Below are 26,123 nucleotides of genomic sequence, written 5' to 3'. Positions count from 1 at the left end.
ACCTGAATTGACACGCAGGCCTATTCTTTCATCTTCAATGGCCAACATCTTTGAACAGTAGAAAAGCAAAAATCTCTCAACGTCTGTTTTCCAAAAGCACAAATGAGCCCGTTTGTGTGATCATGTTTTTAGCTGAAGGACACTGTGATGAACAGCTGGATTTCACATCTGTCAGGTTAGGACTCCCTTGGTGGGTCAAAAAGTCTCTGATTGCTAAAGACAACATGCCTTAACATTCATTGTTTCACCATCTTTTGTCATTTAAAAAAAATCCTTGCATTTCAGTTGCCACCACCTCTGCCCATATAAACCTGCCAGTTTGCTAAACTGGAAGGTTCCCATTGCCTGTAGAGGTTCATCTCTATCTTTCGTACAAATTAATTCAAGGACTGGCAAAGACATTGGAAAGTTGAGGGTGATGGAAGCAGGAAGTTAAAGGGTGGGGATAAAGAGCATGGTACCTTTTAAAAAAATAATAATTCAAGACAATTATAAATGATTAATCAGATTTATTTCCTAGCATCAGCATATCCAATACACCATCTAATTTTAATCAATTACAATCAAGATAAAACCATGTGTTAACATTAAAATACAATTTAGTTTATACATGCTATAAAAGTGTGCATTTTTCATTTAATCAGAGTAAACCACAATAAAAAAACTGAATGGCTATTTCCCTTAAAATATAGAAAACAATTATTTACATGAAAAATGAGTCTTGTTCATTAACCGATACTGTAATTTCAAAGGCATAACTTGCATTTAATCACATTATCCGTCTCATTTGCTTTCTTTCCCAGATGTAAAAATGCAACCCTATAAACAGCCTTTGGAAACCAATTGGGGCAGCAAGTGCCTTGGGAAAATAAACAGACAAAGATTCTCAGTGTGTACTCAATAGTTGAATCAATTTCATTTATTCCATCACAAGGTCAAGATCAACTTTCTAGTAAGGTATTATTCACCAACTTCCTCAACTTCCAGGGTGAAACAGCTTAGCCCAGCCTACAACAGAACCAGAACAACATCCAGGCTTCAGTTAACCTATGTAAGGTAATAATTAAGTTCTAGTTAAATGATTATTTCCAAAATGCAAGTGCTTAACCATCACTTCTTCACTACACAGAGTCAGGATCCCCATTTATCAGGATCTATAGATTTCAATATCAGAAAATTATCAGTACTGTGCCTGTGCAATAGATGCTCTCTCTCCCTCAAAATCCCATCAATAAAGTTTAGTGCAACAGTATACTCATCACTTAACTGAATAGTCAATACATAACCAAATGGATATAGCCACACCATATTCTAGAAACTCAATATCATCCACTTTGGAGTACTTGAGATCAATGTCCTAGTTTCAAGGAATTGATATCTATCCCCAGTCTACAGCTACAGGACGTACAATTCAATGCTAGTAAAACAAAAATATACCGACACTGACAAAATAATAATAGCTACTATTCCACAGGAAACTGATAAGTGAACTGATTGTGGGTCAGTACTAACCTCGGGGCTTACTACCACATGAAATATTTGAGGCAAATGTCAATAATATTTAACACATCTAACACAAGGAATAAAAAGGAATAGGAAAATATGTTGAAGAGGTTTAGAAGTGAAGGTAAAAGACTCTTGTGCAGCATAGTATACCAGCACCATCAATAATCAAGCTGTTTCTACGTTCGGAATGAAATATGATATGCAAGTGTCTTTTGGTAAATCATACTTGAATCTTACAGCTTAATATATACAACCTTTCATGGAAAAATAAAACCTGAAAGAATCTTTATTAGGAACTATCCACATCCAGACTGAGGTTAGACTAAAGAATCACTGACATCATTCCTCGGCTCACATGAACTTAGATTAAACATTTGTATTTTTGTCCAAGGAAATATTTAATTTTAAGTCATTTTGAATATGGTTGATGGGTTTCTGCCTCATTAAATATTTGTGTCCCGTATTTGAAAGTAAAGGGTATTCTCCAACCATAGAAGGAAAGATGTCCCAACTGTCAAATTTTCTTTCCAATTCACAGGACCAAATGTTTTTATGGTTAACAGTAAAACAGCTGGTACATACATGTACACAACCCTTCATACATTGAGTGGTATAGATATTCATTAGTTTAACGTCTATAAATTCACCATAACCTGCTTAAAGGTAAGCTTAAGTATGGGCTGAAAATATTTTCTATTATTTCTGGAACATCGCATTCTACAAGTTATTGCCTTTTACTTATTCTTATCCTTTTTTTTTTAACTTATTCTTTATCCCAGATGAACTCCAATGCCACATCCTTCATTCTCTCTTGGAAAATTTTGTCAAACATCTCAGATTGAGCTACTGTGAAGTGATTTTTCCAGTCACCAACTGTCCCTGAAAGAAAAATACATGAAGAATCATATCAAAAGTGAAAACAAAAATTGGGAAATTGAGGGAAGCAAATCGTTAGAAAATAATTCAGCAATGTACAAACTCCAATAAAAACAGAAAATACTGGAAATGTTCATCAGGTCAGACAGCACTGTGGAAAGAGAATCCGTTAACATTTCAGATCAGATACCTTTGTCAATTTGCATCGACTTGGATTCATCAATTCAAAAGCAAATTGTTCAAATTTGCAGATGATTTCCTTTTAGGATGAGTAGTGGAATCAAAACTGGCAGTTAAGAGATGATATCAATGGGAGATGATATTTAAAGAGGCCAAAGGTCATGTAATAGATGGGATGGATAAATAGGCAGCACATGTTTTCCATTAGTGGTGCTTAAAATGAAGTTGGAAGACACCTTGAAGTTTTAACAATCTAAACAGTTAATTTCTCTATCAAACCAAATTCATGATCAATTTATACAATACTCTGATTAGACCACAAGGCAAATAAACCCAATTCTGGTTACAGAGAGAAAGATATTCAAGCACAGAAAGCAGCATCAATCTATGAGCATTATTCTTTGACTTTATGGTCTGAGTTACAGGAAAAGATTAGAGGAACAAAGGATTTGCAGGCTCAATGAGAGGTGCAGATATCATAAAACAATTGTAATCGAATGGGCCATTCAGCCATTTTATATGCTGCCTGATTTATCTTTCCATTCACCAATAATAATGTAAAATTGGTCACTAATAATGGTAGCAAATCCATCTTGGCAGGAATAATTGTAAATTAATTTATGTAATCCCATTGAGTTATACAACATGGAAAACAATAGGAAAAGATAATACACAGATTATCAATAGCTGAAATGAACTGGCAGATTGGCATGGTAAATGTTAAAATGTAAAATGCTAGGGTAATTTAAGAAACAACTGCTGTTGTGATGATGGTGATGGGTAAGTAGGGGTTGTGAGAAAAAGACCATTATTGATAGACGAATTGATAACTGGCTGACTGGTCATTCTTATCTACAACTACCTCAATACTCCTTTTCATGAAATTAGTTTGGGTTTCCATATTCAGGCAAAATGCCTTTGGAGACTCGTTGCTGAAGTTGTACCTGTCAATGCCCTCCAGCATTGACCCCAACAGTTTGCAGAGACAGGGATAGGGAGTCTGATTATGAAATAGGGAATGCAAAAGGCAGGCACAAGCAGCACCATGGGAGCAACACTGATGCCTTCCTGCGGTATCAGTCACCCAGGCTCCACCTTCTGACTCCAGCTAATCTCTTCAGTCCCTTAGCATGAAGGCAGGCAGCAAAGAAAAATTAAAACAATGCATTCTTTTAAGGGTTTGTGCCACTTCTATGACCAAAAGCTGTTCAGTGTTGTCCACATCTACTCACGTGGAACCTAGAAAGCCTCACGTCACACATACATCATCATTCACCAACATGGCAAAGAAAACACTGAGCAGGACTTCCAGTGCAGAGAGTCCCCAACCTTAGTCCCAGCCTCTTAACACCATTTATTTTGCAAAGAGTGGGGGAGATCCCTGTCTTACAAAAGGAAAATCAGATATTTGTAGTAACACATTGCAGTTCAGTTTGCAGAGAATTTCCACTATAACACCAGCAGGAAACTAAAGGCAGAAGGAATTTCAGTTTTTATATTTTCATACAATCATATTCTAGACACTGAAATATTCATTTACGTAAAATTTATAGTTCATAAAAGAACTTGGCACAGAAAGGAAAGTATTCTGAAGCTATTTCAATAAACCCGTAGCATAACCATTTTATCTTTTCATCCTGCCAAATCATACTTGATCTTTGTTCCTGATCTTGAACTTGTTCCCTCCAGTTTACATGCCACTCTAGCCACACAGTACTTTATTCCTTCCATTCACACTTTCATAACTTACAGCTGTTCCTAACCAGATTCCTAACCAGTTTAGAAGTTTACTGATGGAATACTAACAGTTCTATGGAAAGTCTATTACATGATGTCGCTGCTACAAATTTCTACTCCATAGGAAAGGTTTGGTGCAGCAGGGGGAGACTCTTCAGGATTTGGACACTGACATCACCATGCCAATGTACTTTTCCATACCATTAGAAGTGGCAGTACTGGTTTTAGGGAATGAAACTGGGCAAGTTGAAAGGGTGGCAGAGGTTGAAGCAGTAATTATTAACCAGTTGAATATGGAAAAAGTGGAGAAAGTTTTAAAGTGGAGAAAGTTCAACTTAACCAAGCTGAAATATGATTTAATAAGAAAAGCAATCTGCTGTTGTAATGGTAAATCAGTGCTAGAGCAGTAAGGAACATTCATAGAAAAAAAGAGAGGTTCAGACCAAATACATTTCCAAAAAAATAAAAACAAAATCAAACACCAAATTTAAGTCCTCATGGATGTTGAGGAACATACAGGATAAGACAAGACAGAAAGTAAAAGGGAAAACCTATAACAAATACTAAGCACTTAAAGTTGCAGAAAGTCAAATACAGTGGCTCCCTGGGTTACGGAAGATTTGACCTATGGATACAAGACTTTACAGAAATTCTCCCATAAATTTATAAAGAATTTTTCCAGTTACAGAAATGCAAACCAGTTATATGTATTCATTAACAATTGAATACAGTACATGTTCCATTAGTCATTTATTAGTGTTAGGCTGAACATGAATGATATTCAATGAAATGAAATAAATACAGGAAGCATATGCAGAGTGATAATATGGGTAGCTATAGAAAACAGATGACTTCAAGACGCAGTCCTGAAAAAAGGAAGAAGTAGTACATCAGGAACTTTTAAGCTCAACTATTTTGGTCAATTTTTTTTTCCCTGGTTTTGGGGGAAATTGTTTGACTTACAGAAAAAACAATATCAATTTACAGACAGTCCTCACGAATAAACCCTTGCATAACCTAGGGCTGCCCGTGTAGGAGTTACAGGAGGGAAATCAACAATTAAAGTAGGAAGGAAAAAAGAGGATAAATGAAATATATATTGGCAGGTAAAATCAAGGAGAAGCACTATTTGTTTAATAAATGTGTGAAGGGGAAGAGCATAACAAAGAGAAAGACATAATAGATTTCAAGAAATGGATAGCCTAGTTATGTTACTATGGGAATACAGAGGAGAGAGAAACAAACAAAAGTGCTAGAATTCTGAAATACATTGCCTAGCTTTCAGAGTATTCCCTTTCGTTTAATTCCAGCAATCTCTAGAGTGTAAAGTTCTGGTCACCAGACCACAGGAAAATGTGAAAGCACCATTGAGGGTATAGGAAAGACTTGAATGATGTCCGGGCTGTAGAACTATAGCAACAAGTAATGGCTGAACAGGCTGGGTTTGTTTTCTCTAGAACAAAAGAAACTGACAGGAAATTTAATGGAAGTGTGCAAAAATTGAAGGTGAATATAGATGATTTATTTTACTTGGCAGAGAGGTCAATAAATGTGGGACATCATTGAAAGAATCAGGTGAAAAGAAAAAAAAAAATCACCCCTAGAGTAATGTGGGTCTGGAACTCACCACCTCACAGGGTGGTGGAGGCAGAAACCTTCACCACATATAAAAAGTAACAATGTACAATTAAAACTGCAAAATCCACAAGACCAGAGACTAAGAGCAGGGAGGTGGGAGTGACATAAATAACTCCATTTGTGGCTGGCATGGACATAGAGCTAAGTGGCCTGTTCTGTGTCAGAAATTCCAGTGATCCATTAATTTTATTTTCTTCCAATCTTTTGATGTACATTCCACAATGAAAAGTGCAGCACATGGAATCATCAAATCTGAATTAAATTCATATTATTTACCTTTACGAAGAAATGATCCCCCTGAGCATTTTGTGGGAATTCCTTCATAGTTAGCCATTGGATTCTTTTTCATTTTATCAAACGTGCTGTTTTTTATCACGCTGTCAAGTTTTTCAGCATCCAATTGCCTTCCAACAAAGTTGCAAATTTTTTGTACTGATGCTGCAAGATCCTGTCAACATAGATATAGCTTAAGAGTAGCAACAGCTTCTGTGAAACAAAGTTATATCTTCCCCCTGCAATTCACCGATTAACTTGTTTAAGTAATGAATCATTCTATAACCTGCTAAATAAGTAGGTTATGTTATTATTAGTACATTCTGTCATTTCTAAATTCTGACCTGATGCCACGTTATTCACCCATCTCTTCCATCGCCCCTCCACCTGCCTCATTAAACAAATTTACTTCAGATAAAAGGTGACACAGAGGCACAGAAATTAGTGCCGCTCCCTCACAGTTCCATTGACACGGGTTCAATCCTGATCTCGAGTGTTGTCTGTGTGGAATTTAAACTTTCTTCCTGCCAGTGCTCCAGTTTCTCCCACATTTCAAGGGCATATGGCTTGATAGGCTAACGTCATTGTCCAGAAGGCTGCAATGTACCCAGACAGAAAATGAGGTCTGGTTCCTCAGCTTGCATTGGATCTCATTGTAACAGTACAGGAGACCACAGACTGGCAAGTCAGATTGGGAGTGGGATGGAGAATTGAAGTGACAGGCAACAGGAAGCTCAGGGTCACCCCTGCAGACTGAATGCAGGTGCTCAATCAAGCAATCACCCAACTTGCATTTGGTTTCTCCAATGTAGAAGTGGCTGCATTGTAAACACCGAATGGAGTACACTAGATCAGCAGTGCAAGTGGATCACTGCTTCGCCTGAAAAGACTGTTTGGACGGTGGGAAGGGAAGAAGTGAAAAGTACGAGTGCAGCATCATCCGTGTTTGCAAGGTAAAGTGCCGTAAGAAGAGGAACAGTTGGTGGAAATGGAAGATTCAACAGATATTCAATTATTACGCTGCTGCTTATAGTCAATTAGTGCAAATAAACACAAATAATGCAATATTTGCATAATCGCTATACCTTCTGCAACTCCTCATAGGTTAGGAACAAGAAATTGAACTCATCCTTGTGAACATACCAGTCCCTGATGTGGTCAAACCAGGAGCTGAATTCCACTATTGGAGAAAGCAAAATTCAAATTATATTCAATTTCAGCTGCTTTAGTAATTATAGAAAAATTATTTTTGCTAATCAGCATGCATTTTAAAAAAATGAAAGTAAGCATATTTCTACAAGGATGTAGAACTGCAGGTAATTTCAATATAACAACTATAAAGAGTCTTGATGATGATGAAACTAGGCTATCTCACTTTATTGTCCCATATTATGTACAAAGACTGTGGCTACAGGGACATAAATTTATGTATGAACTTGTGTGGCCTTGCCTAGAACAGACATTTTATTGTGAAAAAGCAAGTACTTTCCTAGAATATAACCTTCCAACCATGATTAATGAATGAGTTATTAATTAAATATTTGCACCAGCAAAAGTGATAATTCAATCTAATTCATATGCCTTGGAGGAAGTCTTTGTGATTTTCATATAACAACAAACCCACCGCATCTCAACAGGGTTAAAAACAGAAACTGACACCAAACCACCAACAAAGGCAGATAACTAAACGTTTGGTCTAAAAAGTAAGTTTTAACAAGAGCCATAATGGAGGAAAGGGGTGCAGAGAAATTTGGGAAAATACCCCAAAGAATTCTGCAGCCAAGCACAGCTGCCAGTAATGGAGCCATTAAATTTCAGGATGATGAATGTGGAGCTAGAAGGGATCATAAAGATGTTATGGAGAGGAATGGGGGAGGGGGGGAGGGGGAGGGGTTGGGGGTGGTTAGAGAGGTTTTAAAGGCTGAGAGTACTAAAACTGAAGCCTTCCGGTACAAGAGAAAAATGTACAAATCACTAAGCACATGGGTGATGGGTGAATAGGGCTTGATGCAAGTTCAATGACAAACACTCAAATTTTGGATGACCTCAGGTTTATTGACAGAAGCATGAAAGAAGTGAGTCAGGAATGGAATAGCCAAATCTAGAAGTAACAAAGGCACAGATAGGCAGCAAGAAAAGCTGGGGCATGGAACAAAGTCAGTTAATCTTGGAGGTGGAACAAGGTACAGACCAAACGAGGTCCAAAGCTCATCTCAGGTCAGACCTGACAACAATGTCACATGTATTCTGGTTCAGTTTCATAGAATGGCCGAGGAAGGGAACACCCACTGGTGAACTGAATGTCCCAGACACGAGGATGACTCTGCCACCCACTTAAAAATTAACTTCTGCTGCAACATTAATAGTTTTCACAGTGGCCCAGAACTTGTCTTTGGTGATTGACACTTGCCACTGATATAGCAGGAAGGAAGTAATTCTTATTTTTTTAAACATATCCCAAGCTGATGTTCTAGCATAGTATGGACACAAAATGATAATGACCTGCTTGTATTAATTAATGCCATCTTATGGTCAGGTTGTAACAAGCCATATCCCCCAGATTTTTGGGTGTCAAATATTATGACTACTTCTGTATATACCCTACATTCAAAGCCATTCAAAAACAATTAAAACCAACTAAAATTAAAAACTAAAACATTAATGCAAGCAATTACAAAGATGTAAACTACTTCACAACTGTTCCACTCCATTCAAATGAATGGTTTTCCTGAGCAAGTCCAACTGGTGCAGGCTGAGTGGTCAGGATTATCCAGTAACAGCTGGGAATTCAAGAAGTTTATTTATCACATGGAGTCCAATATGGGAACCCCACCTGGAAGTTGCCATCAAAAACCAAATCAATAGTTCACTGCTTCTGTATTTGTGAGAGTCATGGGGAGAACATGCAAACTCCACAAAGGCAACCATGGAGGTCAGGATTGAACCTGGGTCCCTGGAACTATGAGGCAGCCACGTTAAAGCAGCATGGCTGTTTTGGTCCATTATATTACAGTGGAAGAAAATTCAGCCTGGTTAGACTGCTTAACAACATTAGAACCCCAACTCACAAGCGGTGGATGTTGTCAAGAAGCAAAATGTTTGTCAAAAATGTTTATCACTTTTTGTTATCAAGAAGCAAAAAGTTTGCAAAACTAGGAGTAAAAGTTTTGATTAGTTAATGGCACAAATTATATAGAACATTATTTTTAAATGGAGTTTGTTAATGTGCATTAGTAAAATTTATGTTTAGCACAGAAGTGTATTAGAGGTATCAATTTATTTCATTGAAATAACTGGCATATTAAAAATATATTGGTTTGGAAACCTGATGTCATCCAAATATGAAACAGGATCTCTGATTGATTCATGTACCTGACTGGAAAGGCCAAATGTGCATACATTACTGGACATAATAATAATTAGTTTGCAAAGAGGTAGGAAGAACCAGTGGGTGCTCAGGCATTGAATATATTCAAGGCTGAAATTGATAGAATTTTTTACATTCGAAGAATATTGCAATGGGGGAGGGGGAAGAAGAGAAAGGGATGTGCATTCTGGTTGTCAATCAGTCATAATCTTACAAAGGGACATCAGTAGTCAGAGAAATAGTGACTTGTATGTAAGAACATTAAGAAAATTAGAAGTAGACTTCCCAAACACCTTTTCCATTTTTCCTATCTCTTCTGAAGTATCCTAGAATGTTTAATTCTCACCACACAGGCACACTGCAATCACGTCTCTGCAATGGCTGTTAGCACAAGTAGAAATAAACAGGTATGATCTATTAATTCATCAATCATGTTATCTGAATGTATGCAGCTTTCGTAAAGAGCCTTCAGTTTTGTTTTTGCACTACATTTCCCTGCTTTGTATCTATTTGCAGATACATTTTCATATAGACTGTCCCTTCCATACACACTGGTTATTATAACTGTTTTGTTATTTTGCACAATTGTGTTGTCTTCTCTCTAACTTTCTAAATTTCATTCACCACCCCCATCATCACTGTTATTTACTTAAATATAATAAAACCAGGTTATAACTATGCAGAAGGGGAGAGGTTTGATGAACAAATGGACAATTGCATAAAGCTTACAAATTTACCTCTACCATCAATGAATTTTTCAAAGAAGTCTTGAAAATCCTTTGGTGATTCATACAGGGCAAAATGGATATGGAAATAATAAGAAGAGACCAGGACATCCTTAGGATTCCGTGCAACATAGATAACCTACAAGGAAAGAACCAGAGCATGAAATGCAGAGCAACTAAAATTATACAAAACATAAAAAATGACAGAGTACATGAATTAAGCGTTGCAGCAAATAGTTTAACATTGCTCTTTATTAATATGGGCTCATTTGCTAATCAAATAATTGGTTTTATTAATGTGCAAATCACCTTTAACTGCAAATTGCCAAATCACTTTGTTCTAACCAACACAATGAGCTTCACAGACTCACAGTCACACAGCCTGCAAACAGGCTGTAAGGAAAAAGTTAAATTAACCAAAAGTCATTTCTGATTCCTCCTTAGTACGTGCAGTAGCATGTAACACAAAATGGTATCAGCTCGGACTGTGGGAGTGTTTTGAGAGTTTACGAAAGTACAGATGCACGTCCTTGAGATTAGATACTGGTGAAGAATATTCTCTTCTTGGCACACCTGTTGTCTCCGTTTCTAAATTCGTTGTTTAGGCCGAAGGCAGTGAGTAATAAGGTGGTACAGGCTGGTACCACTAAGGAATGGAAAAGTACTGGTGTAAAAGTTATGTTAAGTTTGACGGGTATATAAGGGGGCACCTTCTTTGTGCAAATTGGGACCCCCCCTTAGGCTGGGTTGTGACCAGTGCTAAGACACAGACAGAAGGCTGTGTGAGAGGCTGTCGGACACCTGAGGTTCCCTCCAGCATTATATAGATCAGTTCATTGATTGGTTGATAAGTATTACTTTGCTTCCTTCTATATTTTGTTAAGTATTCTTCTTCCTTTCAGTATTTTATTTTTCATATAATTCTAATAAAGTAGTTTCCATAACCTTTAACACATGTACAGTGCTTCCTTCGTTTGCAAATATCTCCTGCTGCTGAATCAGGAAAGAACAAGGAACAAATTTTAAAATATTTTTCGTTACAAAATTGGGGTAGTTGGCAGGATTCAGCACAATGTTTCGCAAACAACAGGATGTTCCCACAGGCAGGACTGAGTTTAGGGCACCGGGATGGACAGATAACACCTGTGGTTTTGGAGCAGTGGCCAACACATTGTCTACGTGTTGCTTACCCACGTGTTGGAGAGCAGAGGTGGAAAGCAGGAGTGGTGACATCCCGGGTATAGTAGCCACACTGTTAAATAAGGTAGGGTTTCCCAAACAGAGGGAGAGTAAGGGTGCAGCCTATTGGATCTTGCTGTGCACCTTGGAAAAGGAGCATGAATTGCAACAGGCAGCAGAGCCACCCTCAGTGGGAAAGTGGTAACCCTAGAACAGCAAAATGTCACCTTAACTGAATCAGCTAAGTTAGCCCATGAGCGGGCCAATAAAGCTGAAACCCGTCAAACCACCCTGGCCTGCAAACTGATTAAAGCACGCCAGGAAGACTGGGCAAGGCTGATGGATCATGATCCAGATCCCGTCAGAGTAAGGGCATTAATGACTAAGGGTTGGGACCCTAACAGCTGGGATGGCAATATATGGTATGACCCCGACACGTGTCATGGTGACGATCCCGAGGATCTCCCACCGAGGTTCGAGCGGGTCTCTACACAAGAGTCCACAGTCACAAGACTACAACAACCCCGGGAGGCAGGCAGACAACACAAGAGGAGAGAGCGACCAGGGCGTGGAAGGCTGAGGAAAAGGGGGCCCTGCAAGATAAATATGCGCAAAAGACTGGGGAATGCTTTGCCTCATGGTTAACTTGCTTGTGGGATACAGGTGCTGGCACAGTGCCTCTGACCGTGGAGGAGACCAATGACTTTTGGCTTGTTTAACTCTTTCCTTACACTCTACCCCTTGATTACTCATTAGTACGTTAAAAAAGGAAAAATAAAACACTGTATTAAATACAAATCGATTATAATATAAATGTTAAACAGTGGGGTTATTATTAATGCGAATTCCATATGGGTAGTAAAGCATGTGATATAGGGGAGGCCTGGTGCTGCAGTCTCCTAACCTCTCGCTTAAGGCAGTAAACTAAAATAAACTGCACTACAAAAACAATTAATATTACAGTTACGGCATGATGCATGCTGGAGAGTTGTCACTGTAGCACAGTTATTAAAACAAGGCGTGATCAGGCATGCAACCTCAGAGTATAACAGTCCTGTTTGGCCTGTGAGGAAATCAGACGGCAGCTGGTGGATGACAGTTGATTATCGTCAGCTAAATAAACACACCTCTCTGTCAACTGCTGCTGTCCCGGACATAGTGACTTTAGTTGAAAGAATGTCACCGGGAGACAAGAAATAGTACACCGTGATAGATCCGGTCAACGCATTCTTTTCCATCCTCCTGTCGCCACAGTCACAGGATCAATTTGACTTCACATGGGAAGGCAGGCAGTACACCTTCACCAGGTTACCTCAGGGGCACGTACATAGTCCTACCCTGTGTCACGGACTGATAGCCTAGGACCTCGATGAATGTACTCTCTCACCTGATATACAGGCAGCCCACTATATCGATGACACCAGATAGGAGGTAGCCAAAGCCCTGGACGTGCTGGTAAGCCACATGAGGGACAGAGGATGAGTGGTTAATCCACAGAAGGTACAGGGGCCAAGTCAGACAGTCCAGTTCCTGGGTATCCAGTGGGTCTCAGGACATCGAGTAATCCAGGATAAAGAATGAAACAAGATAGCTGAAATGGCTACCCCCACCAATAAGCAAGAGACACAAAGGTTTGTGGGGCTATTGGGCTACTGGAGGCAGCACATACCACACCTAACTGTCCTGCTACGACCTCTATACACTGTAAATAGAAAAAAGGCAGCTTTTGAATGGGGTCCAGAGCAACAACAAGCATTCGAGGCTGCCAAGGAAGCAGTGGCTCAGGCCCTGCCCCTGGCCCCTCATTTACCCGGGCTGCCATTTGAGTTACAGGTATCCATACACCACAACACTGCTGTATGGAGTTTATGGCAAAAACAGAATGGAGTGAACACTCCCCTGCGATTCAGGTCCCGTACCCTGCCCAATGCAGCTGAATGATACACACCCTTTGAAAGACAACCGCTAGCCTGCTCTTGGGCATTAGTGGAGACAGAAGCCTCCACAGAGGGTTACCATGAGACCCGCCCTCCCCATTATGACGTGGGTGCTCTCGGAGAGCTCTGCCAGCAGGGTGGGGAGGGCACAGCAAGCCTCTGTTGTGAAGTGGAAGCAGTAGATTGCAGAACGAGTAAGTAAGGGTCCAGAGGGAGTCAGTAAATTACACGAACATGTAGCCCATGTAGCTGTGAATGAGTGAACAGTGACCCTCGACCCTCCCATCCCAGTGCCTCCCTCACCTGTTATGTGGTGAGTGCCATACAAACAGGTGCCCAAAGCAGACAAACGCCGCACCTGGTTTACGGACGGCTCCAGCCGCTGGAGAGCTGGTGTACAGGGGTGGAGAGCTGCTGCTGCTCTGGACCCAGTCACAGGAACAGTCCTGCTGCAGCAGTAGGGAGAGGGTGGTTGCAGCGGGCCGGCTGAACCGGTGGCAGTCACCCTGCCACTGTAGCACAAAGCAGATCAGCTGTACATACACACAGACTCCTGGGCAGTGGCGAATGGGACAGCCATGTGGATGATAGGGTGGCAGAAGAGGAACTGGCAGATACAAGGAAAGCGCCTGTGGGGGCGGACACACTGGGAACAGATCTGGGAGGCAGCCCAATGAATGAAGATCTGTTTTCCACATAGACACCCACCAGAAAGACTCCTCTCTGTCCACCATCTTTAATAATCCAGTGGACCAGCTAGTTCAGGTATAAACACCCCCGAATCCCATGCGATGGGACAATGGGCACATAACATGGCTGGCCATCTGGGCGTGCGTGGTACCATTGAACGGGCTAAGCAACAAGGTATACGATTACCAGTGGACATGACTAAGGAAGTTGTCACTGTATGCGATGTTTGTCAGCAGGTTAAAAGGAGAACTCTCCCTGTAAGACCAGCTGACCACATTAAAAGGGGGACTGGTTTCATCCAGATATGGTAGATCAATTACATTGGACCCCTGTCACAGCAGCAACAATTTAAATACTTGCTGCAAGATGGCGCTGGAGCGTGGTGACTCGATACAAGCTGCTCTCTGCAGATCTACTCATTGCTTTTACTATAATCATTACCTCAATGCACTCTGTACTAACTCAGCGCACTGTACGAACAGTATACAAGACAAGTTTTTCACTGTACAAGTGACAATAATAAACCAATACCAATACCACTATGGGCAACACCTATTAGGGACTTCTGATGGCAATTCCTTGTACAAAAGCTGATCAGGACCAGACTCTGAAGGGATTGCAGAAGTGAATCAGTTCTTATGGGGAGCCACAGGAGATACAAATCAGATAATGGGTCTCATTTCTCAGGACAAGCTGTAAAAGACTGGGCTGCCAGCAAAGGCATTTATTGGGTGTATCACATACCCTATTACCCCCAAGCATCAGGGTTGATTGAGAGGATGAATGGACTTTTGAAGCAACAAATCTGTCTGTTAACACCAACCCACACCCTACAGGGGTGGCTGGCTGTGCTGAATCAAGCTTTGTACAACCTGAATAACAGACCCTTACCCCAAGGATCACATGACCAGAATGATCAAGTGTAGCCCAGAACCTGAGGAGGAAGCAGGCACTGAAGAAAGGGCTCCCACAGTGGGTGGGAAAGTATGGGTGCACATGCCAAATTCACCGGCTTGCAAGGGGGAGATTGTAGCAGACGGAGACGGTAACATTTACTGGGTATCAGTACAAGGTCAAGACCATCCTGTGTTTAAACAGGGAAAAATTGACAAAACAAGAGTAATCCCCAAATCTCTGCAAAACTGATAATACCAGATGCTTTGTTTTCTTTTAGGTGAAGTGAGTGGAGTGCTGGATGTAATCTTATCAACAACATTGTCTCCCCTCCGGGCAGAGAATACCATCTGGATATGTAGGAAGAGAACACAGGATTCATGCCCCAATAAGAAACAGGAGACATCCTCCGATGTGAAAACCCTCCAGCATGCATCTTGCTGTAACTGTAATATTAATTGTGCTTGTAGTGTATTTTATTTTAGCTTACTACCTTAAGTGAGAGGTTAGGCGACTGCAGTGCCAGGCCTCCCCTATATCGTATGATTTATTACCCATATGGAATCATTAAGTATTCTTCTTCCTTTGTTTATTATATTTTTCATAAAATAGTTTCATAAAGTAGTTTCTATAACTGTTAACATGTGTACAGTGCCTCCTTTGTTTGCGAATACCTCTTGTTGCTGAATCAGGAAAGAATAAGGAATGAATTTTAAAATATTTTTGTTACACAGGGCATTTGGCCCACCGTGTCCATGTTGACCAATGGGCACCCATCTGTATTAATATCATCTTTCAGCACTTGGCCTAATAGCCTTCAGTGCCTAGGCAGTTCAAGTGTTCATCTAGACACCTCTTACTGTAAATGCTGTTAGTGACTTTGCTTCCTCTGCTTTTCCAGGCAGTGCATTGCAGGTACTCGCTAATCTTTGGGTGAAGAAGGACCCCTTCAGTTCCCCTCTAAGTCTCTTACCTGTTACCTTATATTTATGTCCTCTAGTTTTATTCACCTCTGACAAAGGGAAAAGATTCCTGCAGACTACCCAATGTATTTTTTGTACCTCAATCATGTCCCCTCTTAACCTCCCTCACTCCAAGAAAAAGAGACCTAGCCTCTCCAATCTCTTCTCATAACTAAAATGCTCCTTCCCAGGCAACATCCTGGTGAATCTTCTTCTACACCCTCTCCAGCACCATCACATCTTTCCAGTGTGGTGACCAGAACTTCATGCAATACTCAAGCTAACGTCTGACCCACATTTTATAAAGTAGGAACATAACCTCCATTGCTCCTGCATTCAGTGCCCTGACTGATACCTTCCTAACCATGTCATCTACCTGCACTACCACCCTCAAGAACCTTTTGACTTGCACACCAAGGTCACTCATTTAGTCAATAGTCACTACGACCTTACCATTCATGGTATATGTCCCAGCCTTATTAGTACTACCAAAATGCATCGTTTCACAATTATCAGAATTAAACCTCATTTGCCATTTCACCATTACATCACTATCCTCCAGCAGCCTAAGATTACCCCCCACACTGTCAAGAACTTCATCCATCTTAGTGTAATCTGGAAATTTACTGAAGATGCACCTACATCCACATCATTCATGCACATGACAAACAGCAAGGGCCCCAGCACCAACCCCTGCAGAACACCCCTAGTCACAGGCATCCAATCACAAAAACAACAATCTACCATCACCCTCATGGGTGCTTCATTTTCTTCCCCCCGTCCCCCCCCATCTCTTTCATCACCTTCCCCTTGAAACCAAACATCCTTCCTTATGTATCTCCGTACCAGATTTTAAACACGGAGGTCAAATCACAGTCAGTCCCTCTTCTAAGATATCTTTATTAGTCACACGTACATCAAAACACACAGTGAAATGCATCTTTTGTGTAGAGCGTTCTGGGGGCAGTTCGCAAGTGTCACCAACCTTCTGGCGCCAACGTAGCATGCCCACAACTTCTTAACCAGTATGTCTTTGGAATGTGGGAGGAAACCGGAGCACCCAAAGGAAACCCACGCAGATATGGGGAGAACGTACAAACTCCTTACAGACAGTGGCCAGAATTGAACCTGGGTTGCTGGCACTGTAAAGCGTTATGCTAACCACTACACTACCGTGCCTCTAGTTATTTTTCAATTCTTTAATCCCTTTAATATCTAATTTCCACAATGAAAAGTTATGCACTGTTCCCCCTCCCCGCACCCCCCCAAAGGTCCTAGACACACTGCATTTCAAAGTCAGTTTTGCTCTCAGACTCAAATCATAAACAAGTGTAACTTGCACACTCCAACACAATCCAAATCAAAGTAACATTCTTTTTCTCAGCAACTACAAAACAAATATAATCAGATTAAAACCTCTAATTTGCTTTTGGGGAGAGATAAATTAAAGAATACACAGCAGCTGAAATCCCATAGTTGCTCCAAGATTCACCCCTTGTACCTTCATGCAAATGTAAAGACTTAAACAATATAGATTTAGATAGGTTCTTCAAATTGTAATTTGTGATTAAATTCCAATTACATAAACATTTTTTTGCAAGGATTGATCATTTTTAATACTGCAAAGGTTCCATTAGAGTATCACATTCAACATATGTAGTCTGACACTATATATTGTTTTGAAATCGGATTGGTTTTCTGACTGGGTGATACACATTTGCTGTTTTCATACATTAAATATCTGCTACTAATCATAGAAAAGAAAATCAAACACTACAAGTATATGGAGGAATCTGGCAGAATGAATTCCTGACTCCAGTTGTACTGATTTAGCAGCTACAACAACTTACATTTATGCAGTACCTTTCATTTCCTACAAGTAACAAGATGCTTCATAGGAATGATCAAACAGTATTTGACGTAATGAAATGCTAGGACACACAAGGCAATGCCCCAGAAGATGATGATCAGTCAAAGTAGTAAGAAGGGAGGAAATAGGCATCGAGCTGGAGAGGCTTAGTGACAGATTCCAGAGCTGATGGATATGAAGGGGCATGCATGTAGTTGGAGTGATTAAAATTTGGGCATGTTATCCAATAAATCATAGTAGAAACAAACAAACAATCTTACTTTTCCTTTCTTTTCCTTCAAAGCTTTAGGAACTAGATGGTAGGGCAAATGACTGGCATTCAGTCGAGGCGATGGGCGTGCTGAAAAATTTGTGCTGTGCACTTCAATCCAAGGAACACGTGCCAGTGCTGGTTTACTCTCTACAGCAGCTATATCACCATCAGAATAAATTAAACTCATTATATGTTGCATCCATATGGTACCTGGTGTGCAGGAGAGAACAGCAATGAGAAAAAGATACACAAGATCGCTCATCATACACCTTGTATCACATTTCAGTGGTGGGAAAACTAACTCCCATAAGGAGAATCAAAAAATCTGCAGATGTTAGAAATCTGAAGGAAAAATATGCTGGAAAAACTAAGCAGGTTAAACAGTACCTATGGAAAAAGAAACATTTAGTGTTTCAGATCTGAGACCTTTCATCAAAACTTGATCTATTCTGATAAAAGGGTCTCAGATTACGAGACGTTAACCACTTCTCTTTCCACAAATGTTCCCAATAGGGGATATGGAGGGGAATGGGCTGAAAATGGAGTATGGAAAAATTGTGTGCAAATTAATGGAGATGAGATATTGAGAGAGATTGACAGGGTGCAAGTGGAGGGGCTGATCCCTTTAACTGAAGAATCTACAACTGAAAGCAGTCTCAAAAGGAGCTGGAATGGTGGAGGGATGGAGTGGTGGCAGAGTAGGAATGGAAGCAGTTTGGCTGCTTGTGGTGGAGGTGAAAAATCTGTGCTCAAGGACTGTGAATGTTTAGAATTACCTACTGTTGGAGGATATTTAAGTGCCTATTGAAGTCTATATGAATAGAAAAATTAAATTAGGAGGTAGAGTTGAGCCATGGTCTTATTGAATGTTGTTGCCGTCTTCAGACATTGCAGCATGCAACCTACACCTCTTATGCAGCACTTTTCTTCATTTATAAACACAAATGGACCAATTTTAAATGACCACATTTAGTTTTAGGAGGTGACAATGGTCTCAAAAATGGGAAACTTAAAATGGGGCCTGCAGTTGGTAGCTGAAGTTGTCAACTGTTTTACAATGGAAACCAGAATGCGATGATACGGAGAAAGCCTTAGATTACAGTTGTAGGACTCAATGAAATCCAAGCTTCAACCAATTTTACTTCGGGACCTCTTGTTACCCCAGTAAATTTTAAATTATTTGCCTCCCAACATTATAAAAAGGATGCAGAAAATCATACCATGGATTGAGAAAATAAAAATGAATCAACAAGTCAGGGTCAGAGTTACCATAACAAACTTGTGGCAGTTTAGAACCTATGCTGCAGTCAATTAAAGTGTTCATTCAACACCTTCCCAAATGACAATGATCATTATGAGAACATGCAGTGCACATTCATGGAAGTGAATTCCCCTGAACTCAAAAAAAATAACCAACATAGATACTGGGAAGGTAATGTCATACCCTTCGCTCTTCGAAACAAATAATTTACCTAAGTAAAAACACCAAGATTCTGAATTAAAGGGAATGACTTAGATTTTTAGCAAAAAAAAATATAGGAGCATTGGCCACATGCACTTGGCACTAGTTGTGTCAAGTATCAAAAATATTCCTTGAAATTGGATTAGCTTTCAAGTTTATACATCTACTCTATGGCACTTCTCTCTAAGTATCACATTCCAACATTTTGTCTTCTACCACCAACCCAAACACCACACAAAACAATTCCTTACTGAGGTACCTTAAATGTTTTTCTCCTTCAGCCTCTCTACTAAATAATGTTCATTCTCAGCAATTTGAACTTTATCTTAAATCATGCTGCTCTCTTGGGAGTTATTTTTCTTCCTTTAGTTACTCCAATTAATTCCAACCATATTTATGGCATTTGCCATCTCACATGGCCTTGCTATTCATAACCACAAATCTTTGATTACTTCATTATAATTGTACTCCGCAGTACCTTCCTTTCCAATCCCAATTCCACTTGTGTATACCTCAGGGAGATAAATATTTAGGGGAGGTGGACTTGGATGGACATGGCAGAAAATTTGAGCCCCTACATCTTCTCCAAGCTCATCTTGCTCTGAAGCCCCAATTCAGACTCCCTCAACCCCTCCCTTAACCATTGATCACCCATCTTCTTCTCTTGGCTCTGTCATTAGCAAATATAGTTCTCTCACCTCAAGCACCAACTCCCTCTCCTTCAAGCCTGCCATCCTCAACCAATCCTTGACCCATCTGCCTTGAAAACCATTGTTCTATGTCAAAATTCCCTGCCAAACATTCCAAACAAAAATCATGTTTAAATTCTACAGAATTCCACTCTTGCCATTTATCAAAAAACTGTCCCCATTGAGTCACATATTAATGTGCTATTTAACTGGCAAAGTAGACTATCTGGCCACATCCTTCTCAATACATCTTATGTGGTTGACCATTCCATCTTCTTCTACACTATGTCCTGCTGAGTGGAACTGTATATTCTCATCTATCCCAACCTAGCCCAAGAATCAGCTGCAATGGTCTCCCTTCACATTCTGGCAACATTACTTCTGTCAACATTACTTCTGTCATCCATAGGGATCTATCCTCCTATTTCACATCTATATACCGAGCCTCAACATCAACTTCCAATAGGTGATAGTTTCTGCATGACATCCAGTCCTACCTCCCCATCAACCCTCTAGACTTCATCTGCAAACCATTCTAACTAACTTCTCATCAGGCATATGAGAAGAGTAAAAGTCTTTTACAGATAAACACTGGAAAGACTGAAGCACCTTTTGATCTGTCCCAAACCCCATTCCCAATCCTCTTACACCATCCAACTTCCTGTCAACTACTTGAAGCTGAATCAGTTTGTGTGAACGAAGAGTAACATGTGACAGAAGTAGGCTATGGACTACTTATTCATTCCATATCAATGAAACCACCGTCTGTCACCTCTCTAACATCAAACTCCACCCCTGCCTCAGCTTATCAGCTGAAGAAACCCATACTCTTCCAACAGCCTCTTAGCTTCTCCCATTCCAAGCTCTAAACTTGCACCGTATAATCTAAGTCACAGTACAACTTCTGTGCCTACCCTAGTTACACAAAACCTCGAATTTTAAAATTTTCATCCTAGTTTTCAAAATCCCTTATTGACTTTGTTGCTCCATTTCTGTGTCCCAATTTTGGCTTCCTGGCCATTCTCAAATTTCATTGGTCCATCATTGATGGTCACCCTTTCAGTTGCCAAGATCCCAGGAATTGAAGGGACAACCACCAATGATAGACCAATTACCTCCTTCAATTTTTCTACCTTTTTTTTAAAAAGAAGTATTAAATGTTTGACCAATCTTTTGATTATCTGCCTCAATTTCTCAAATGATTTGATGCAATTTTTTTTTCATATTGGTCATTAAATTATCAACTCTGTTGCCGAGAAATATTTGATGCTAAAGAGCAGAATACCAAGGCAGGTGTATAGTTTTTAAACCAGTGCCCACAGAGCCAGGGAAGAGGTAGCTTAAAACAAAATCCCTTGTATGTTGGTGGCAGGGGTGGAGGGTAGATCAGTGCCAACAGAAACCTGGTGCTTGAGTACTTTCAGAAATTACCCAGAAGTTTCTTACCAGATTTAGGGTATGTCATAATGAAGACATCCGAATCCCGTATTTCAATATGTTCCAGTTGCTCCAAGTAGTCTTTTTTGTAGATAGATGCAACAAAGTTACAGCCTTTGTACTGAAAATAGTAATCATCATCCATGGACATTTTTTTTGCACAATTGAGAAAGCTATAAAAGACAAACAGCAAAAATACTCATCCAATTGTCAGATTTTGAATCAGATAAAAAATTATAACAATACAAGTTGTATTTAAGTTATTAAAGACACGAGAGACTGCAGATGCTAGAATCTGGCGCAAAATACAAACTGCTGGAAGAACTCAGCAGGTCAGGCAGCATCTGTGGAAGGAAATGGACCGTTAACATGTCGGGTCCAGATAAAGGGTCTTGACCAGAAAAGCTGATTTGCATTTCCCTCCACAAATGCTGCCTGACCCACTAAGTTCTTCCAGAAGTTTGTTTTTTGATATTGAAGTTATTCCTCAACAGAATGTAAAGTCGTTTCCTTCCTTAGTCACAGACTGCTCACAAACTCTGCTTCTTAATTGACCCCCGAATGAGCATCCAATGCCAAATCCTTAACAGAGTAATTGGTTGCTTTCAGGAGCTTCAAAGGATAAAACACAACCCTTGTGTGTGCCAAATTCACTCTGAACTCCACTTCTGAAATGTAGTTGAAGTCAATGTTACTTTATCTCACATGGTGGACACATTTTTATCTTCAATAACACTATCCTGACCAGGTTCCCATGTTCCATGAACTATGCTCATCCAAACCTCTGGCATGCTCATCCAATTCCACATCAATATCCTATTTATAAAAACAGAAGCAAAATCGTCAAACTATTTAAGGAAGGAAGGAGGGAGGAAAGGGATCAACAGATTGGTTAACCCTTCAGTGGTAGGGAAAATGCCAGAATTTATTAAAATAAAAATAGAACTGGACAGATTTTAAACGATTCATGAAAAGGGAAATTACGTTTGACAAATCTATTGGCAGAGGCTTCTTAGAGCTATGGACATACCAAGTGAATGGCCAAGAACATGGCAGATATAAAGTAGAATAATAGGAAATCATCCACTTTGGTAGAAGAAAGATGGAATACTTTCTAAAATGGACAGAGATCGAAAGGTGTTGGTGGTCAGAGGAGCCAAGGTGTCCTTGTACATTAATTATTTAAAATTAACATGCACATTTAAAAAGCAACGAGCAAGGAAAATGGTGTGTTGGCTTATATGCGAGAGGGTTTTGGCACAAAAATAAAGACCTATAATTATTTAACTCCCTTTTGGGACTCATTGTGTACATATCTGGTCTCAACTCTTGAAGATAACTTGCAATAGATAACTTTCAATGTAACGAAGGTTCACCAGATTGATTCCCGTGATGGGGAGTGGTTTGTCCTCCAAGGACCTATACTCTCTAAAGTTTAGAAGAATGAGAGGGGATCTCATTTAAAAAACACTATTTTTGTGTCTTGACAGGTTAGACACTGAGATGGTATTATCCCATGTTGGGCTATCTGGAAGCAAGAGTCACAGTCCCAAAATAAGAGGTCAGTTGTTTACAACAAAGGTGAGAAGTCATTTCATCACCTAGAGGGCAGTGAATTTTGGAAATTTCTGCTTAAGAGGCCAACAACTGAGACAAAAATTAGTTTTAATATTAAGGAAAGGCATATAGGTTTAGAGAAGGAAAGTGATGGTTGATTTAAAAAAAACATATGATCCTACTAAATGGGAAAGACAAGCATGGGGTCTGAATGGTCTAGCTCTGCTTTTATTTGTTAAGTAGGTTATCTCTCACCAATGTTCCTCGGACAACAGTCATCTACTGCCCAAGCTCTAGTACTCCCTACCTAAATCTCTCCACTTTTGTTCTTGCAAGACTCACATATAGCTTTCTTAACATATAATTTTCTTAACAGATTATTTTCACCTGATTGTTCTGTTGCCAAGTGCTTTTGGAATTTCCTCCTGCATAAAAGCAGCATAAATACTACTTAACAGTATCCTCCAGGTTTTGGGCCAAAAGATAGCCAAGAAGAATGACTTGCATCTGATCCATTCATGGTTAAATAAGTAGATTTCTAACTTTTTAATTGGTTCTTTCAAAAGATTGTGTTAGAACTCAAATACCATGACAGGACAACAGTCTTCCTTTATGGGCAGATGGGGGAAATCCTGATGGAAATGCATTTACAATTATCTCCATGGATGTCTCAGTGGAATCAAAGACTGTTCCATTTAGGGCAAATAGCAACACAAGGTAAAGTCAATCTTAATTCTCAACCTGGTATTGTAGAGGCAACCATAATGCAGAGGATCTGAAAGAGTTCAGTCTTCATAGGGCAAGTTCACCCCCAAAGTTGCTAGTTACTTACTGATAAAGGGCCTCCTCAAGGATAAATTAGGGATAGGCAATAAATGCTGGCCTTGCCAACAATACACGGGTGGTGAAATATATTGAAAAACCCTTCTGATTTGGACAATTTGTTCTCATCCCTCCAGATCAAGGAGGGTCCATCACCACACTTTCAATTGCTGCATTCAACTGGCTCTTAAATGACCCACTTCTCAAAAGTTGACTGTCCATTCTGTACAGTTTCAAAATAATTTCAGATGGCAAAAGCTTATGTAATATTAGGTGTATACCTTTACAACTGTACCATTTGACAAACTGCTGTCTATATATAAAATGCCTCACCAATGCTTTGTACAGCTGTAACATGATGTCCTAGCTTTTGTATTCAATGCCCTGACCAATGAAGGCAAACATGCCATATGCCTTCTTCACCATATTGTCCACATGTGTTACCACTTTCAGGGAACCATGTACTTGCACCCCTAGGTCTGTCTGTTCTACAATGCTCCCCAGGGCTCTGTCATTCACAGTGTACATCTTACTCTGGTTTAACTTCCCAAAATGCATTACTTTGCACCTGTCCAAGTTAATTATGTGTACTGAACTGGCCGCCTGGCTGGAAGTAGTCACATAGAAATGCTCTGGCCTCGTGTTCTTTGGCCTAATGAAACATTTTGTTGGTTTAATTTACTGGGTCTCCTCCAGTATCTTGGAGAGATATTGATACAATGGCAACATTTTTCATGAGGATTTATTTTATCCAAATACAACCCGTGATACAAAGCTCAAATCAGAAAGGTGCATGGTAGAACTGTGCAGTTACTGCAAATGTTCAGGTTCAGTGTGTTTCTTTGAAGGAAAGTGGAAGAACTTCCAATAAGGTGTCTTGATTCAGGGGAAACTGAACGTGCCAAGCTCAAATGGTCTTAATGGTGCTTTCACAATTACCTCTTCTACAAGTTTGTCCTGCTGCTCCCAGCAGGTGGTCAGACTTAGTGTCCAGATTTTAACAGTGAAGCACACAACGATGATCAGTCAGCCTTTGCATACAAACGTATCTGGTCAACATGCTGGAAGCACTTCATGGATGCAAGTTGTACTTTCAGTGATTGCTCTGGTAGAAGTGTAGGTTTCACAGTACATAAAGACATCCAGTATTTAAAAACAAGAATAACTTCTATTCCATACAAGTCATTCTTTTCAGGAGGAGTGCAAAGAATTACATGAGCTCTTGGCCAACTCGTAAGACACTTGTTTTCTCAGTGGTATTAATTTACTTATGAAACCTGCAACAGCTAACAACTTCATGCAAGAAAGCTTCAGCAAACTGACTAATATTATTATCACCACCAAATCCATACCTCCTCTCCACTGAACCACCCCACCACCACTGCCCATCCACAAACAAATACCACATCATACAAAACCATCTTCAAAAGATTATTCCAAGTGATGCAGCCAGAGTACAAAGGGACACACTGTCAGAAATGCCTGACACCACAGATATTTACACCAATCTGCTATCATCAATATTAATATTCTGCTTGCCATTTCCTGGAGTGATTAATTCTAATCTGTGTCCCACACAGAAACCAAAATGGCAATATTTAGCATATCCCTTTCAATCAGTCAAACTTGAAGCCAAATGCAAATTCTGATCTTCATCAACAACCAAAGCAGAGACAAACTAGTCAGCATCATAATAATAGAGTAGGCCATTGTGCCTGCTCTACCACTTTCCTGCACTGACCCAAGGTCACTTGATTGCCTTAACATCCAAAAATCTCTCAATCTGTACCTTGAATACTGTTGCTCATCACTGACAACACTTCCAGGCAAATAACACACTCAATCTGTTTTATCATGCAGCACTGATTATCCGTGGTCGCTTCTCCATGTTTCTTATAGCTCTGAGTGTGAACTCTTCAACTCAGCCATTCTTTGACTGGAGAAGCTCCACTCCCAGAGACTGTTGTGATACATGATCTCTCTCTTTAATCTACAAGTCTCTTCAGCTACAAAATATAGGACAACTGAGCCCCTATGGTCCATTTTGATTAAGTAATTCCAAAGATTTA

The 26,123-nt window shown here is 39.9% G+C and overlaps 1 protein-coding gene across 1 annotated transcript in view; it reads right to left on the bottom strand.

Annotated features, from left to right (window-relative positions):
* Positions 1-495: 495 nt before the first annotated feature.
* LOC127575115 (amine sulfotransferase-like) overlaps positions 496-26,123 on the bottom strand; it is a 45,667-nt gene continuing 20,039 nt past the window's right edge. The window contains exons 2-7 of the mRNA XM_052024780.1: positions 21,685-21,848; positions 18,095-18,297; positions 10,315-10,441; positions 7,296-7,390; positions 6,214-6,385; positions 496-2,385 (exon numbers count right to left, since the gene is read on the bottom strand). Of these exons, the coding sequence (XP_051880740.1) occupies positions 2,270-2,385; positions 6,214-6,385; positions 7,296-7,390; positions 10,315-10,441; positions 18,095-18,297; positions 21,685-21,826 (855 nt within the window). The 5' untranslated portion in view covers positions 21,827-21,848 and the 3' untranslated portion in view covers positions 496-2,269. The remainder of the gene's footprint in view (positions 2,386-6,213; positions 6,386-7,295; positions 7,391-10,314; positions 10,442-18,094; positions 18,298-21,684; positions 21,849-26,123) is intronic.

This window comes from Pristis pectinata, chromosome 10 (genome assembly GCF_009764475.1).
Source record: "Pristis pectinata isolate sPriPec2 chromosome 10, sPriPec2.1.pri, whole genome shotgun sequence".
NCBI classification, from domain to species: Eukaryota; Metazoa; Chordata; class Chondrichthyes; order Rhinopristiformes; family Pristidae; genus Pristis; species Pristis pectinata.
Note: the sequence above shows the minus strand (reverse complement) of the source record. Positions and strands in the feature narration are given on the sequence as shown.